This window comes from Myotis daubentonii, chromosome 18 (genome assembly GCF_963259705.1).
Source record: "Myotis daubentonii chromosome 18, mMyoDau2.1, whole genome shotgun sequence".
NCBI lineage: Eukaryota > Metazoa > Chordata > Mammalia > Chiroptera > Vespertilionidae > Myotis > Myotis daubentonii.
Window position 1 is genome coordinate 4,334,182 of NC_081857.1, and position 16,519 is coordinate 4,350,700.

Below are 16,519 nucleotides of genomic sequence, written 5' to 3' on the forward strand. Positions count from 1 at the left end.
AAACCAGGCAGGGAGAGTTATAAATACGAGAGTAACCCTGTAAAGCTGCGATTCGGAGAGCAGCGGCCCAGGTGGATGCAGTGCCTGGAGGGAGCGGGGTGGGAGAGACAGCGGCTTCGGGGACAGGGGGTTCGATTTGCAAGAATGGCGGTGCTCTCCGAGATTCGGGGCAACTTGGCGCGGACGTGTGTGTCGGCTGGACAGCCATGGTGCGCTTCGTTCCTCTTCCAGGAACCACCTGAAAGATATCCCGGAAGCGATCTCCGAGAGCCAGCACGTGGCCTGTCCCCACCGTGAGTTGGGTGAACTTGGCGTGGGAGGCGCCTGGGGCGACACCAGGAGCCAACACCGCCACAGCAGGCCCTCCACCCGTGGTGACCGCTGGCCTGTCCCAAACCTCCTGTCACCACCCAGCGGGTTATTTCTTCCTCTCAAGACAAGTCTGTGCCCTGGCGGGAGTTCCCAGAGAGGCAGAGACAGAGACGGAGATGGAGACGGAGACAGACAGAGACAGAGATGGAGATGGAGACGGAGAGACAAAGATGGAGACAGAGAGACAGAGACAGAGACGGAGATGGAGACGGAGAGACAGAGACAGTGATGGAGATGGAGACGGAGAGACAGAGACAGAGATGGAGACAGAGAGACAGAGACAGAGATGGAGATGGAGACAGAGAGACAGAGACAGAGATGGAGACAGAGACAGAGAGACAGAGACAGAGACAGTCACAGGTGGAGACAAAGTAGAGACAGACGTTGTCAGTGTATAGAAATGCAACTGATTTTTTGTGTTGATTTTATGTCCTGTAAGTTTGCTGAATTTGTTTATTAGTTCTAACATCTCTGTGTGTGTGTGTGTGTGTGTGTGTGTGTGTGTGTGTGTGTAATCTTTACGGTTTTCTTCCTATAAGATCATGTCATCTGTGAACAGAGATAACTTTATTTCTTCCTTTCCAATTTCGGTGCCTTTTCTTTCTTTTTTCTTTATTTTTTAATTTTGATGTTTTTGCCTAATTGCTCCGGGTGGGACCTCCAGTATCACGGTGAATAGAAGTGGCAAGAACGGGTGTCTCTGTCTTCTGACCTCAGAGGAAACGCTCTCAGTTTTGGACTGAGCTTGTTGTAAGCTGTGGGCTTGTCAGATGTGGCCTTCATGATGTTGCCCAATTTCCTTTTATTCCTAGTTCGCTGAGTGTTGTTTTTTTAATCATGAAAGCATGCAGATGCACTTTTTGCATCAATTGAGGTGATTATTCACAAACAAATTTCTATGAACTACTCTGCAGCCTCCCACAATGTTCTGCAAGATTCTTGCTGCCCAGGCATGCTAGTGGCTCCCCATCTTTTCGCTTTTCGGATCCTCTTCGTGGGGGTGGGGGGCATAGAGAGGCCGTCACCCCTCCTGTGTAACCACAACAAACAGTCCCAGTAGCTGCAGCTGACACCTCCTTCTTAGACAGACTTTTGATTTCACTCAGTGAAGTCAGAGCACCTTACGCGTTGAGCTTCCATTAGTGTATGCATCCCAACAGTCTTCTGAATCGCTATGGTTCCAGTGCCACAAACCTGGCTAGGACCTGCTGTCCATCTCCAGAGAAGCTGGCGAGCTGTGCCACGCGTGGAAGGGGGCAGGGGTGGTCTCTGTCCCACGGCGGACGTCCAGTGTGGTCCACACAGAAGCAGAGCTGTGCACGGTGGCGGGGAGCCCGACTGGCGGTGTCAGTGTGTCTTCCTCTCTGTCCTAGTGGGCGGCTGGATCTTCTCCAACCCGGATGGAGTGTGCTCGGCCGGGAACGCCAATTTCCAGTATGCGCCTCCTCTGCCTCTGTCTGCCCCTCACACCCACCACGGCTGTGAGCGCTACGCTGGCCTCCGCGGGCACCGGCCGGCCCCCTACCCGTCCGCGTACATGCACAGGACCCATTCTCCCTCAGGTGTGTGGCTCTGCTCACTGAACCCCAGGCACGGGGGGGGGGGGGGGGGAGGAGAGAGATGGATAAACCATAAAAGAAGTGTCTGAAGATGAAAGAACCCCTTTCATGGAACACAGGTAACATCATTGCATGTTGCTATTTTAAAGTTTTCTTTTATATACTAATAGTTGGATTTAGATAGGACGTTGCTAGCGTTTTGTAATTTTCATACGACACCGAGTCTCCTGGTTTGTGATGGGTGTGATGGCACAGGGCATGGTGCCCGGAGCAATTCCAGGCTTCGCCTCAAAAACCAGGTTGGAGGTGCGTCTGAGACAGCCGCTTGCTGCCTGCACGCGGCTTTTCTGCAGTTACAGGGCTCAGTCCTGGGAGCTCGGGCCCGCCCTGAGGCGCTGCCCGGAAGGCCTCGGGGGCGGTCACTCTGCACCAGGCTTGTGTAGGGTTAGTTGAAGGCACACAGAGCCAACCTTGATAATTTGTGGTCTGATTATTTTTTACGTTGATGCTGATGTGTGCTTTTACCCTCACTGACTGCTGCCTTGCCTGTGCTGGCCTGTGTCAACCCCTTGCCTGGCTATTTTTATGAAGGAGGGAGCAAGGGAACCAAGGATGGAGTTCTCATTCAGCTATTTATGCAAAAATATTTATCAGGGGCCAATGGGATTCCCGGTTCTGCCCACGAACCAGTCAGACCCTCAAGGAGCTTCCATCCTCAGATGGGGAGACTGACATGAAACCAGACAAACAAGTCAAGTCCGTGGCTGGGAGGTGGAGGAGGTGTTAAGCCTGCAGTGCCGGGACACGTGAGCCCGTGTTTGCAGAGGACTTTCCTGGTCACCAGCACCCGTCCCCGTGCCCCTGCCTGCGTCCTGGCGACCTTGACAGCTGCCGCAGGGGGGAGAGCGGAGCTTAATGCCTGACACTGAGCAGTGTTCTCACTCACTTCCCGGTTCTTTCCGTGGTCAGCACACGAAACGTGCCCTCAGAGCATATCCCCAGGCTCTTCCAGGCCATTGGGGTGTAGGTCTTCCCTGGAGGGGCTCAGGGCTGCGTGAATCCACCCGTCACTCATCACACTACCCAGTGGCAGCACTAAGGTGGTCCTGGCCTGAGCGTCCCCCGGAACCTCTTAGAAGGTGGGCTCTCAGGTTCTCCTTCTGAAAGAGGCTGTGTTTTAACCAGGTCCCGGGTGACTCCGACGCACAGGAGGGTTCGAGAAGCATTCTGTAAAACACACAGGCCGAGGTGCTGAGGGGAAAGGGGCAGATCTGCCCAGAGGGGTTAATGCAGGAGATCTGGAGGCTGCCTGGAAAACGAGGGGCGGGGGGGCGGGGTGAAGGATGGGCGACGTGGGACACACGCAGAGGTGAAGGGCATCGCGGATGATCGTGGTGAGAGCGAAGACCCAGGAGGGCGAGGGCCGGGTGTCTGGGGAATGGATGAGGAACAGGGTAGAGAGAGGGGAGGTAGAAGATGCAGAGCGGAGGCTGAAGAAGTTGTACGTGCCGATCAGGTGAGGAGTGACTTGGCCAGGTGGATAGGTCGGAAACCTCTCTCTCCTCTTTCACCCTCCTTCCTCTCTTCCTCTTCTCCCTCCTTCCTCTCTCTTGTACTGACAGTATGTACGCAGGTGGAGATTCAGAGACACAGACGACACTGTTTCTGAGAGGTTAAGTCCACCTGAGGCTGCTGAGAGGAGTAGGTCCTGGACCTCAGACAGCTCAGCTGAGGCCCTGGGGGCCCTGAGCTTGGCCTGAGGGGGGTGACATCGTAAGTGTGACGTGAGTTAGCCGAGCTGCACCTCAGCGGGCACTCAGCCCTCAGCCTCGCCCGTATGGCGGAGATGAGCATGTAGCGTACGGCTGATGTGAAAATTCCAAGCCTCTCCTCCTTTCTGTTTCCCTCAGAAATGCTAACAGCTACTGGCACCTGTAGGCAAGCCATGGCTGTGATGGCCCCGGGATAAGGTCACTGGTCACCACTTCGTAGGTCTGCATGCTCCCTCAACTGTTGTTATTTCTCCAAAGTGAACTTGCTAGAAAGCTCCGGCAACAACCTGCAAGTGTTCTCCGGAGCTGACAGCTGGACTTCCATCTCCTCCACGCCCCACACCAGCATCCTGTCCGTCCCGCACACCAGCGGCCCCATCAACCCTGGGCCCAGGTAAGACAACGCCGGCAGCTGCTCCCTGACTGGGGGGCGAGCGTCGGCACGGGGACCCCAGTGCCTTCTCTCCCGAGGGGGGCCTGGTCTAAGCCATTCCCGACTTCTCAGCCACGGGGCAGCGAGGGTCAGTAACAGGCGGACCTTTCACTCCCGCAGGAAACTGGTGGGAAAGCACTGCTCAGTGTTTTTTTTAAGGTTAAAGATTTCATGGCCGGGTCATGTGTCTCACACCCGGGAGACACACTGAACTGTGGTGGTCGCAGGTAGGCGATGGACACAGGGGAGTCGAAGGGGGAAGGTGAGTGCACACTGAGGATGCAAGGCCTTTGGTGGTCCACGTTCTTATCAGCCGCCGTCCTCACGGGGCAGGGAGTGGGTGCCGGGCCCACAGTGCAGGCAGGACCCAGCGCGTGATGCTCACAGAGACCCCGTTAGTTCTGACTCTGGAAATCGGTGCGGGCGGTGAAGGCAAGGGCGCCTGGAGTTGGATGGACGTGGGGCTGGAGTCCCGGCTCTCTCTCTCTATTGTCTCTGTGACCCTGGGCGGCTTTCTTGGCCTTACTGAGCTTCGGCTGTCCTACCTGTAATAATGTGAGCTGCTGTAGAGTTAGAGTCAGATCAAGATAGAAAATGCAGTAAAATGCTTTGGAAGCAGCAAGTTCTATCTCCGTGTCAGCTGCTACGTTCAACAGAGGTGTGCAGGGTATGGAGAAAGTCCATAAAGGGGTTCAAATGACAGGAGCGGGTTGCGGGGGTCAGAGGGCCTGTGATTTTGCAGGTGGAGAGCAGGCTAGATGCCGGGCCTTGGTCTACAGCAGCGCTTCTCACGCTCCGTGCGGGTCAGACTTGGCTGGGATGTTGTCACAGTGCACCGCGGGCCCGAGACCTGCGTTTGCCACAGGCTTCCAGGTGTTGCCGTGTTGCTGTAAATGGTGATCTTGGTGCTGCTGTGGCCACAGGGTCTCATGTCATGCTGTCCCGGCAGCTGCCACCTGTCGCCGGCGGCTCCTGACCGTGACACGTGGCTCGCCCCTATTGAGACCCTCAGCGGGGGCCGGCACACACGGAAGTTAGAAGACGGAGAACGAAGCAAAGAACAAAAAACTCAATGATTGTTTACCCCCACTGCAGAATGTGAAGTAATACTTTAAATATTTTCAGTTACATAGACTATGATTAGCAATAAGATCTTTTTGTTTTTCTTTCTTGAAAGAGTGGCCACGAGGAAGTGTGCCTGGCCTTGCGGCTCACGTTTTCGTCCAAGCAGGTAGTGCCCGACTGAGGGTCTCAGGGAAACGCGCTGGCCTGGGCCGAGGCAGGAGTGAGAGAGAATGTCCTTGAAGATGTGGAGCCGTCCCAGCCACGTTCTCTACTAGGTGCTGTGGGTGTCAGGGACAGCGCTCAGAGGTGTCCATGGGTCGGCATTATGCTCTGTTTCACTGACCGAGGAAAACCAAAGCCGAGAGCAGCATTAAAAGCTCCCAAAGGCCACACAGCCAGAGCTGGGCTTCCCTGCGCAGGAGCCACCAGGAAGCGCTGCTGAGCCGGGGGAGAGAGTCCGGGCCTGGGCTGCAGGCTGTGTGTGGCCCAGCGGCGAGGGAAATCGGGTCGAGTGCGCTGTGGCTGCTGCCGCTGCTTCCCTCGGGGTGGGGAGCCCCTTTCCGCCTCCATAAAGACTGTGGGGGTCAGAGCACCACTGGGGCAGGCGCCTGTAACCAGGCAGCACTTTAACGGGATGCATACTCCACGTCCAAACGCTGGCTAAGGCGCGGAGCACTGGGGTCCTGCTGCCGGTGCCCTCGCTGTCACTTCCATCTGGTTGTAAGTTAAGGTGACAATCAGCTGGAATGCTTTGGAAAGTCCTGACCCCCAGGCATAGGCAGACTAGGCACGCCAGGGTCTTGGTGGGTGGGTGGAGGGGCGGGCTAGGGGGGTGGGGAGGGAGGCAGCAGCAGTGTTTACAGACCTCGCTGGGTGACTCAGTGCAGCCAAGTGAGAGAAAAGGCGCTGTCAATAAGAGGGTCAGGAAGGGCCCGTCCGCCTCTGTGCCAGGGCAGAGCTGGCCCAGGGGCCCCGGAGGTAAGACTCATTGCAACAGCTGCCATCTACTGGGAGCCATGCGCCAGGCGTCACGGAATCCTCCAACAACATCGGAAGGTCTGCATAATGATCCCCAATCTCGAAGACGGGGCTCAGAGATATTACATAATTTGGCCAAGGTCACGAGCTAACAGTGGTCGAGGTGGCCTTTGGTGCCAGGCTTTCTGACCCCAGCGTGTCCTGGTTACTGCACCACATCGCCCCGCCTGGCCAGGGAGACTTCTTTCTTCCTGCCCTTCGCACAGGCTGGGCCAGGGAGGCCCAGAGATGGAAATTGCTGTGTTGGAAAGTGAACAGCTTGTTGGTGGCAGGGCCAGCCTCAAACTTCAGGTCTCAGCACACCTAATCCTGTCCTTCCCTGCTCATCTCGCCACTCCCCTCGGCTTCTCTGCAGAATCAGGGTCAGTGTGTCAGAGCCACAGTAAAGCCACGGCCAGGTGCCCCTTCCAGCCCCACGGCCTCTCAGTATCATATGTGCTTGTTGGGCGATCGTTTCGGGAATGCCATCACGCATCCTGCCTCTCATTCTGTCTCTGCAGCCCCTACCCGTGCCTGTGGACCATCAGCAACGGTGGCGGGGGCCCTGCCGGGCCAGGCCCCGACGTGCATGCCGGGTCTCCGGGAGCATTTCTCCTGGGCAACCCCACCGTGACTTCGCCCCTCTCCACCCAGGCGCCCACTTCGGCGGCGGTGGAGGTTCTGGGGGAGCCCTCGCTGACCAGCATCGCCGTGTCCACCTGGACAGCGGTGGCCTCGCATCCGTTTGCGGGCTGGGGTGGCTCAGGTGGGGGTGGGCGCCATTCTCCCTCCTTGCTGGACAGCTAGGCAGGGTCTGAGGGCAGGGGTCCACAGAGAACCTTCCGTGTGTCCAGCACCTAGAAACCCCGATCCCAGTGAGTGAGGCTGCAGGGGGTGGGCGCCTCCAGAAGCCGACTGGCAGGTTGTTCAGCGAGGGTGAGGCTGATGATGTACTGGGTCTTTCTACCACTTTCTGTTTGCGATCTCATTTTCTCCGCAGCGGATTTCTCTGTGCTCGGGCAATAGCGGTTCGTCAAATACCCTCCTGTGCCTTGCCCCTACTCCCAAGTGATTGTAGACGCGACACTTCTTCTAAGTGAAGAAGTATATGACACTACTGTTAAGTGAGCTCCAAGTTTGCCTGCCCGAGGCCACCGCTTTGTGGCTTTGTGCAGCCCTGGAGGGTGTGTGGCCACCAGGCTTCTACTCTGAGAGCAAGAGAGGCTGTAACTCAGCGTGCAGGTAGCAAAGATAGAGCCAATCACACAATCCAGCAGGGAGCCTGGCAGGTCAGATCACGCACTCCCTTGCTCAGTAACCTTCGATGGCTCACCAGTGCCTGCAGGGCGGAGTCACATGTAACCACCAGGAGATCCTCTACGGCCGGGCCTCGCCGCTTCTGCAGCTGAGCTCCCTGCTACCTGGCAGCACCCGCGTGTCAGTCGAGGGAGACACTGCCTCGGTGCTCTGTGCGTTCAGTGGACTTTCCCACCGCTGTGCCTCTGACCCGAGCTGTCCTCTGTCTAGTCCCACTGTGCATCCTACCCCTCTCCCCGCCTCACCCAAGTGCCACACCCTGCACCAGCCCTGCCCTGCCCTGCCCCGGGCATTGCTGTAGCCAATGCCCCACCCAGGCACACTCCACTGTGCCCTGCCCTGGCTCGCCCCTGCTTGGCCTCTGGCGTGAGCTCACCTCATTCTGCCTGTGCTTTTATCTGTGAGTGTGTCTCTCCCAGAGACTGTGAGCCCCTTGGGGGCGAGGCCTAGCCTTGACTTTGTGCCCCACAGCTCCTGGATCTGTGCCTTGCCTACCGTAGGTGCCCAATAAACCTTGGTTGAGCTGAACTGGTGTGAAGTGTGTTTGCAAAAGGACAGTGGTGAGGGGCAGAGCTCAGAGACAAGTGGCCAGGACAGGGTAGCCTGTCAGTGTGGGAGCCTGGGTCACGCTGGACAGCCAGGTCTCAGTGCCTGCTGACACACGGAGACTGTGGGCTAGTACTGGTCCGTGGCTCCCTGCACTTGGGTCACCTGGAGCACCTGCTAGGATACAGATTCCCGGGGACACTCCACACCTATGGGTCAGAACCACGGGGCTGGAATCCAGGAATGTGCATTTCAAACAAGGGCTCCAGACAATGGACACGGAGTCGTTTGAAAAGACTTGCCTAGAATAGAGAAATAAAACGATAAATACTCTAGGAACCTCATTACAGATAAAAATCCCAACCTCTGTCTCAGCCAAGCTCATTGCTGTAGCCCATGCCCCAGCCAAGGTCATTGCTGTAGCCAATCGCAAAATCACTGTTTCATTGGTTCTCCCTTGCCTCTCCTATCCACCACCGGATGTGATGATAACCCAGGAGCGAGGTGTCCAGACGCGGTGGTCAGTGGCTCTCCCAGCATTGATGTCACACTGCCCTGACAGAGTGGCCACTGAGGGAGCCCAAGGTTCTGCTTGGAGCCCGGCAGTGGTCAGCTGCTCCCACCACTGTTCCACCAGCTGAGCCCATACAAACCCGCCCATGCCAAGCCTTGGTCTGGGCGTGCCAACATGGCCCTCTTGCGTCCTTGGTTCTTTCTACAGAAAAGGGCCCTTTAACACATGGCATTCCATTTTGGAAATAATGCCACTCCTACCACACAGTGACCTGGAAAGCCACCTGACCGCTCTCAGGTTGCGGGGCCAGAGCTCCGGGTCCCTTGAGTGTGGGTGATGAGGCACGAGGTACCCACACACTGCCCTTTGCAAAGCTGCCTGGTCAGCACACCCACAGACAGGACTCTTTCCTTCCCCAGGCCCTCTGCCCTGCCATTAGAGGCCATTGAGATACTGATATATCGGCATCTCGGCAAGGTGGTACGTTGTAAGTTGTAAGAAGTGGCCCTTTCTCGTTCTGCTAGAAGCTGAGGCTGTCGTAGCCTCCTGTTGCCCCTGCGGGCTGGGCACAGTTTCTACTGTGCGCCAGTCCCTACAGCAGGGGCCATGCACCAAAGGGCTGGCAAATGCAAATGGCTCTATGGAAACCTATCTGAAGTCTCACCCGTCCTGCCCCTGCCCCAGCCTGGAGCAGACAGGAGAGGCCCGGGGCCCAGGGCAGCGAGAGCCTGCAGCCTTCATTCCCTGTCCACTTCCCCGGCTCAGATGAATGGGGTCCTCCCGGAGGATGACGTAAGCACGGGCTGGGCTGCGGGTGCGTGCGCCTCATCGGCCTGGGAGCCTACGATGATGCTGAAACGCAGTGCAGCAGCTGCGTGCAGGCCCGTGGGTGTCAGCCCTGCAGCGGGAGCCGTGAGCTTTCTGGTGTTTTCTCCATAGTCCGGCCCATTTCTGACTGGGAGGAGCAACCCTTGATTGCTTGTCAGTTTGAAAAAATGACAGTCTCTGAGGTTTTAGAGAAACTTCGGAGCATCTTCGTCACCCAGCTCATTGTAGAGGGAAACAGCGCCATGCTGGGTTTCTGGCGGGTCACATGACATTGAAGAGGAGCTTAAGTCCCACCTGCACAGAAGAGTCCATGCAGCTCCCTTAGGGGGTGGTGCACATTCTCACTCTCCCTAAGGCCTGGCCTATTTGAAGGGTCTCCCTTGAGGGGCCTTGTGGGCCTGTGTGGCCTCACCAGCCCTCTCCCCGTGGGTGAGGCAGCTTCAGCTCCAAACACCTCTGCCCACCGGGCCGAAGCCAGGCGCTGGCAGGACTGCTGACTCCCTAGTGCCCCTCGGTGGGCACCTCCGGGGATGGGTAAGGGTGGGAGGTGGTAATTGAGGAGAGTGAAAATGTTACCAGAGAATCAAACTCCCCTGTCGCTCGCGGGAGCGAGGTGGAGGTCCGGGGGGTACCACCGAAATAAGCATCTTCAGGGGCCCCCGTGGGAGGATGGGACGTGGAAGAAGGCCCCACTGGGGGGACTTACATTCCTCAGGCCCAATGTCCCTCTTCCCCCAGGCCGGTCCTGCAAGGGGCCGCTGGGGCTCAGCAGAGCCGGGAGGAGGGCCAGTGACCAGAGCTTCCGTTCCATGTTGCAGCCGGATGCGGTTCGGCATCCAAGCTAATTGCAGCCTATTCGGCCGTGTGTGGGGTCCACCATGGCCGTGTGCCACGTGGGTGCAGGGAGCGGTCCGCCTGCCACAGGAGTCACAGAAGACAGCGCCCTGGAGCCAAGAGAGTCTGGAAGTTTCGTGGGCTTGCCGTGGCCACGCCCATCCAGGCCATTCATTTGTTCTCAGGTTTGACTGGCAGACAGGTAGGCGCCTTCCCAGGTCACTCCGACCTTCACTGGGCACGCGTCTAAATTGCCTTTGTCTGGTTTCCTCCCCCGTCAGCCAGTGGGGGACAGACGTGGAGAGTGTTAAATGCAGCGTTTTGGCAAAGCTGTAGAAATGGCCTGTCTATGTTCAGTTTTCCCTTGTTCCCTTCCCTGTTAAATAATAGCCAGGTTATTACAACGGCATCAAAACACTTTCGTTATTAAGACACAAATCTCAAGAAAAGCTGTTTGCAGCCTGGCAGCTGCTGGCCTCTTCCCCCGTAACTTCTCATCCCTGGGAAGCCAGCGGGTCCTTGGGAAACAGGATGGCAAGCGGGGACGGTGACCTCGGTGGCTTCTGGGGCCCAGGGGCTCCCCGGAACGTGGGGTTTCCAACGTGAAACCAGCCACCTGGGTGTGCCGGGATGAGTTGGCCAACCTCCACCAGGAACGCACGGTGTGGGCTGACGAGGGGCGCAGAGCCCCGCTGCTTTGGCACATGGGGAGTGACTACGTTCCTGACAAGATGAGCAGAGTGGCAAAGCTGTGGGGACACGCACCTGCCTGGCTTGGATCCACTGCTGCACTCTTCCCAGCATCCTCTAGGTGGGGCTGTTGTATAGCACAACTGTCTGCAGGAGGACACTGCTGCTTAGCATGGCCGGGAGCGCTGGGGGCAATAAAAGCAGTTTCGGCACAGACAGCCCTGTCCATCTGTCCAGCTCTACCCAGCGCCTCCCTGTCAAGAGCTTGATATGGTCTGAGACCTAGAGACATTGTCTACGATCTCAGGGTTTTCTTCTCTCAAAGTTGTTACAAAACTCCAGGTTTTAGGCATCATGTGCTATTAAGCCAAGTTTGTACATTCTATATTTACTAGGGGCCCGGTGCACGAAATTCGTGCACTGGGTGTGTGTGTGTGGGGGGGAGTGTCCCTCAGCCCAGCCTGCCCCCTCTCACATACTGGGAGCCCTCAGGCGTTGACCCCCATCACCCTCCAATCGCAGGATTGGCCCCTTGCCCAGGCCTGACGCCTCTGACAGAGGTGTCAGGCCTGGGTAGGGGACCCTCATTTCCCCCCATCACTGGTTCTGCCCCCAGCCCAGGCCTGATGCCTCTGGCCCAGGCATCAGGCCTGGGCAGGGGACCCCTAGACCCCTCCGATTGCTGGCTCTGCCCCTTGCCCAGGCCTGATGCCTCAGCCAGAGGCGTAGACCCCCATCACCCTCTGATCACTTGATCGGCCCCTTGCCCAGGCCTGAAGCCTCCGCCAGAGGTGTCAGGCTTGGACAGGGGACCCCCATCTCCCCCCGATCACTGGCTCTGGCCCCTGCCCAGGCCTGAGGCCTCTGGCCCAGGAATCATGCCTGGGCAGGGGACCCCCATCTCCCTCTGATCGCTTGCTCCACCCCCCGCCCAAGCCTGACGCCTCTGACCCAGGCTTCAGGCCTGGGCAAGGGGACCATCATATCCCCCCAATCCCCAGCTCAGCCCCCCGCCCAGGCCTGATGCCTCGGCCAGAGGAGTTGACCCTCATCACCCTCCGATCACCAATCACCGTATTGGCCCCTTGACCAGGCCTGAGGCCTCCGGCAGAGGTGTCAGGCCTAGGCAGGGGACCCCCAGCTCTCCGCGGTTGCAGGCTCCGCCCCTGCCCAGGCCTAACGCCTCTGGCTGAGGCGTCTGGCCCGGGCAGCGGGGACCCGCAGCTGCAGCGGCCCCCCGATCGTGGGCTCCGCTTTAGGCCCAGGCAAGGGACCCCTAGCTCCCGGGACTGCCAGCTTCGACCGTGTCCAGCTCCCATCGCTGGCTCCACCACTACTTCCTGCTATCACTGGCCAGGGCAGCAAAGGTGCCTGATTCTCCGATCATGGCTGGGGGGCAGGGCAAAGGCGGCCCCAGGGCTGCCTTTGCCCTGCCCCCCAGCTCTTAGCTCCCCCCTGGGTTTCCGATCACTGTCAGTGGCAGGGGGCTTCTTCCTGCTTTCCCTTTCGCCTCCCTGCATTGTGCCTACATATGCAAATTAACCGCCATCTTGTTGGCAGTTAACTGCCAATCTTAGTTGGCAGTTAATTTGCATATAGCCCTGATTAGCCAATGAAAAGGGTATCGTCGTACGCCAATTACCATGTTTCTCTTTTATTAGTGTAGATATGGTCAACTTAAAAAAACTATTTGGCCTAACCGTTTTGGTTCAGTGGCTAGAGCGTCAGCCTGCGAAGCCAAGGGTCCTGGGTTCAGGCTCCTCCCCCACCTGGGCCCTAGTCGGGGCTCCTATGGGAGGCAACCAATCAATGTGTTTCTCTCACATCGATGTTTCTCTCTGTCTTTCCCTCTCTCTTCTATTTTCTCTAAAAATCAATGGGAAAATATCCTTGGGTGACAACAACAAAAAAATAAATATTAAACAAAAACAAACAAACAAAGAAACTATTTTCAGGACTTTAGTCTTCTCATAAGAGAAATCTGCTGAAGTTTAGCCTGTTGATTTATTTTTGAATGACATTCTGCCATATAATAAACACATTCTCCATCCTCCCCAACCCATTCTATATAATAAAAGAGAAACATGTAAATTGACTGTCCCTTCACTACGCTCACCAGCCAATCAGGAGTGAATATGCAAGTTAACCTGGCAAAGATGGTAGGTTAATTTGCATACACAGGCACCAGGCAGAGAGCAGAGCAGGAGAGCCGGAGGCTGGGGGATGTGGCAGAGTGGGAGGCCATGGGATGGAGACAGAGCAGGAAGGGGAAACCTAGAGAGCGGGGAGCACCAGGAATTCTGGGAATAGTAGTTCTGGTGGCAGACGGATCTCCTACACTAGAGCAAAGTAAGCCTGGAGCAAGTTACTGTTGTGGTGGGGGATGGAGGGAAAGCAAAGGTGAGAGACATAAGTAAAATCAGAGTGTCTAGGAAAAATTAAAGGGAAGATATCCTAAAACTTCCAGGAAATCTCCACCAATGAAGCAAAGAAAAAATAAATGCCTCTATTATTCTGTGAGCAACAAACCAAACTAGGTTGGGGGTCTCAGACAATTCGCTCATATGATTGCAAAGACAGACAGAAACTCCCAGATTGTAGAGGGTGCAGGTCGGGCTGAGGGGCCCACCCCCAGTGCACAAATCTTTGTTCACTGGGCCCCTAGTGTCATATAACATTTGATCAGCATATCTCCAAGTCTCCTTCCTATGTATTAACAGAAATATTCAGTAGGTCAGATGTGCACTGAAAGTTGTGACTACCAAAATCTTCGTCCCTGGATAAGAAAGACAATTTCCTCCATGAACTCTCAGTTAAGTAGAAAAATCAAAAGAAACCTTCCAGGCCCTGACCCTGCTGATGAACGTTATTTTGAAAAGTTTGAAGCAGTCTCGTGGGGGCGTTCCCACACCAACACACCAGCTGCTGTTGGGGCTTTAAACTGGCGGATGGACCACAAACAACCCTCAGACCTCATTTGAGTTAAATGAGCTTTAGCTTTTCCCCTGAGACTGCGTGTGTAGTTGCTTTCCTACTATTCCCAGAATTCCTGGTGCTAGCCCTTCCTTGTGGAAGGCCATGCACACAGCTCCTGGGTGGCTTGTACCTCCTGGAGGTTTCTGTGATGGGTTTAAGATCGCCTTTTCTCCCTCAAAGGTTGAGGCATTTGTTCTGGGGGTGGGGGGTGGAGGGACAAGGGGGTAGGGGGGTGGGGGTGGGGGTGTTGAAGAGCTTAGAGAAAATCACTTTGCCTATGTTTCCCTTCCTCTTCCTCCCTCTGTCCACTTTTCTCACCAGGGGATATGGGGGGACAGGAGGAGGATTCAGGCAGGAGGAGACAATGACTGAGAGCTACTGGGAAGGTCTGGAGGTGGAGAGTGCTGGGCACAGGGGTTTAGCCCTGGTGATGGTGTGACGGGGTGGGGGTGGGGGATGGTGCCAGCCTCGGGTTTTCTGTCTGTGGGTATGTCTGCTCTGCCGCTTTAAATCAGAGCCTGGCAGCTGAAGTTCAGAGCCCACCCTGTGCCCCATCAGGCCCAGGGCCTGCCAGGCATTCTCCCTGGGCCACCTACTGGGAAAGTTTGCCTCTTCTCGGCTCAACCTCACAGGCCGACACCAGGTGGCAGCAACGCGCCAGTTCACCCTCAGCCCCACTGCGTCCCGGCTGGCTGGCTTCTGATGCAGAACTTTTTTAAAAAAAGCAATTCTGCAGTTTTCTTTTACAGAAAGAGCTGCCCACACAAGACTGGCAGCTCTAAAGAGAGCCATGGAGATAACGGAGACGTCACCTGGATGAAAGCTGCCTTCTGGATAGAACAGGCAAACAAAACACCCCCCACCCCCCCTCCAATGCAAGCATCCTTTCTGAAGCAGTGGGAGAATACAGTGCTATTTGGTCCTGATTATTCGGAGCTGACAATTCCACGTCGAGGGGGTGTGTGCAAGCTGCATGCCAGAGGCAGGAAAAGGATGAGGGGCCCTGGAAAGGAGCATTTAGCCAGGGCCCACCATCTGAGCCCTGTCTCCCAAAGGCCAGCCGACCGGGTCCTCAAGATTTAGTGAGCCCACCCACCACCCTGCCCTCCGCGCCTGCCCACATGCCTGCTCCTCCCTTAGGGTTTCTGTTCCTGAGTGCTGTCCGCGTCCTCTAGGAGGCCGCCTGTTCCCGCTGAGGCTGCTGCGCTTGCAAAAGCGACCATCTTGCCCAGGAGCACTTCCCCACCTGCCTGAAGGCTGTGCATGTGGCTCTAGAGGCAGCAGGGGAGACAAAGGCCAGGAGAGGAGGCAGATCAGAGCTGGGGCGGGGGGCTTCGCGGGGGGCGGGGGTAGGGGAGCCCTGACGGACACCTCTTTTCTTTCTCCATCATCTGTGAGCCCTGAATTGAAGGGCTGTTGAGAGCTGTACGCTCACAGAGAATAAGAACCCGGGGTTGCCAAGTGTGTGGCTGCTGACTTCCTCACCTCTCAAGGTCTCCTGTGACCTCAGTGCGGTGGGGACATGCACATGTGCCCTGTGCCCTCTCTCGGGAGCCGGGGCGATGGGTGAGGTGCATCTCTTTGCTGTCTGGGTCCACTCAACCCACAGAATGTATTCCAGGTTCATCTTTCTGATATTTGCATGTTGCCCGAATTCCCTCCTTTTCCAGAAAGCCTTCCTGGGCTGATGAGTGAGAGTGGGCTGGTAACGAGTCCCCTACATTCAAATTCTGCCATTCTATGTTCACATGTGACCTCAGCCAGACTCATGCCTTTGCTGACAGTGAGAAGGGTTTCCTGGTAAATGTGTGCACCGATGCCAGCTTTGCTCGTAGTTTGCATTTTCTCTGTGCTCCCAGGTTTCTATCCGCCAGAGGGCGTGCACCTGAGGAGGGTGGGGGCGAGCCCTCTGCACGCTGGACACCATGCAGGTGGGTGCCAGGGCCCAGGCTTCCCAGGCCTGGAGCCTCAGCTGCCCACGGCCCACTGATGGGTTCAGCACAGATTAGGGTGCCAGGATCTGAACCCCACAAGAGGTCACGAGAGTCTTGGCCACAGTTTCGGGCTCTTGGGGCAACAAGGGATCTGCTTACTCCCAAGCCCTAACCTCCCCTAAGGCACCTACTCTCACTGAGGCCGGATGCTGGGCGGGCTGGCCCTCCCTACAGGCTCCGAGGGCCCTGGTTGCCAGAGAAGCCCGGGCCCCATCGTGTCTCAAGTCCGTGTGGGGCTGATCGCGGCCATTCAGAGCTGCAGCTGGAGTGATTTGAGGGGGACGGGCTCCCTCCACTGTGCAGGCCTCGCAGGGTGTGGACGGACCGGGCTGCACTGGAGGTCCAGTGGCCCAAGGTCACTGACTGTGCGTAGGTCACAGCAGCGGGCTCTCAGGGGACCAGGCACCCCCTAAGGCCCAGCCATAAACCACCCTGTGCACACGCCCACAGAAGGACAGCGGGAGAGACCCATGGCCTTGCAGCGGACAGGGACACCAGTGGGTGTCCTCTGCTCTAGGCACCCGGGAACCCCAAGGCTGCATGTCCGCGTGGGGACCCACTGTTCCCATTTGCAGCTGCCACCTGGGAGCCAGTTGCAGGCG

The 16,519-nt window shown here is 56.9% G+C and overlaps 1 protein-coding gene across 2 annotated transcripts in view; it reads left to right on the top strand.

Annotated features, from left to right (window-relative positions):
• Positions 1 to 8,054, top strand: part of TBX19 (T-box transcription factor 19) — a 49,679-nt gene extending 41,625 nt beyond the window's left edge. For both annotated transcript variants that reach the window (XM_059674152.1, XM_059674153.1), the window contains exons 5-8: positions 232 to 293; positions 1,746 to 1,934; positions 3,962 to 4,097; positions 6,740 to 8,054. In XM_059674152.1, the coding sequence (XP_059530135.1) occupies positions 232 to 293; positions 1,746 to 1,934; positions 3,962 to 4,097; positions 6,740 to 7,025 (673 nt within the window). In that variant the 3' untranslated portion in view covers positions 7,026 to 8,054. The remainder of the gene's footprint in view (positions 1 to 231; positions 294 to 1,745; positions 1,935 to 3,961; positions 4,098 to 6,739) is intronic.
• Positions 8,055 to 16,519: the final 8,465 nt, after the last annotated feature.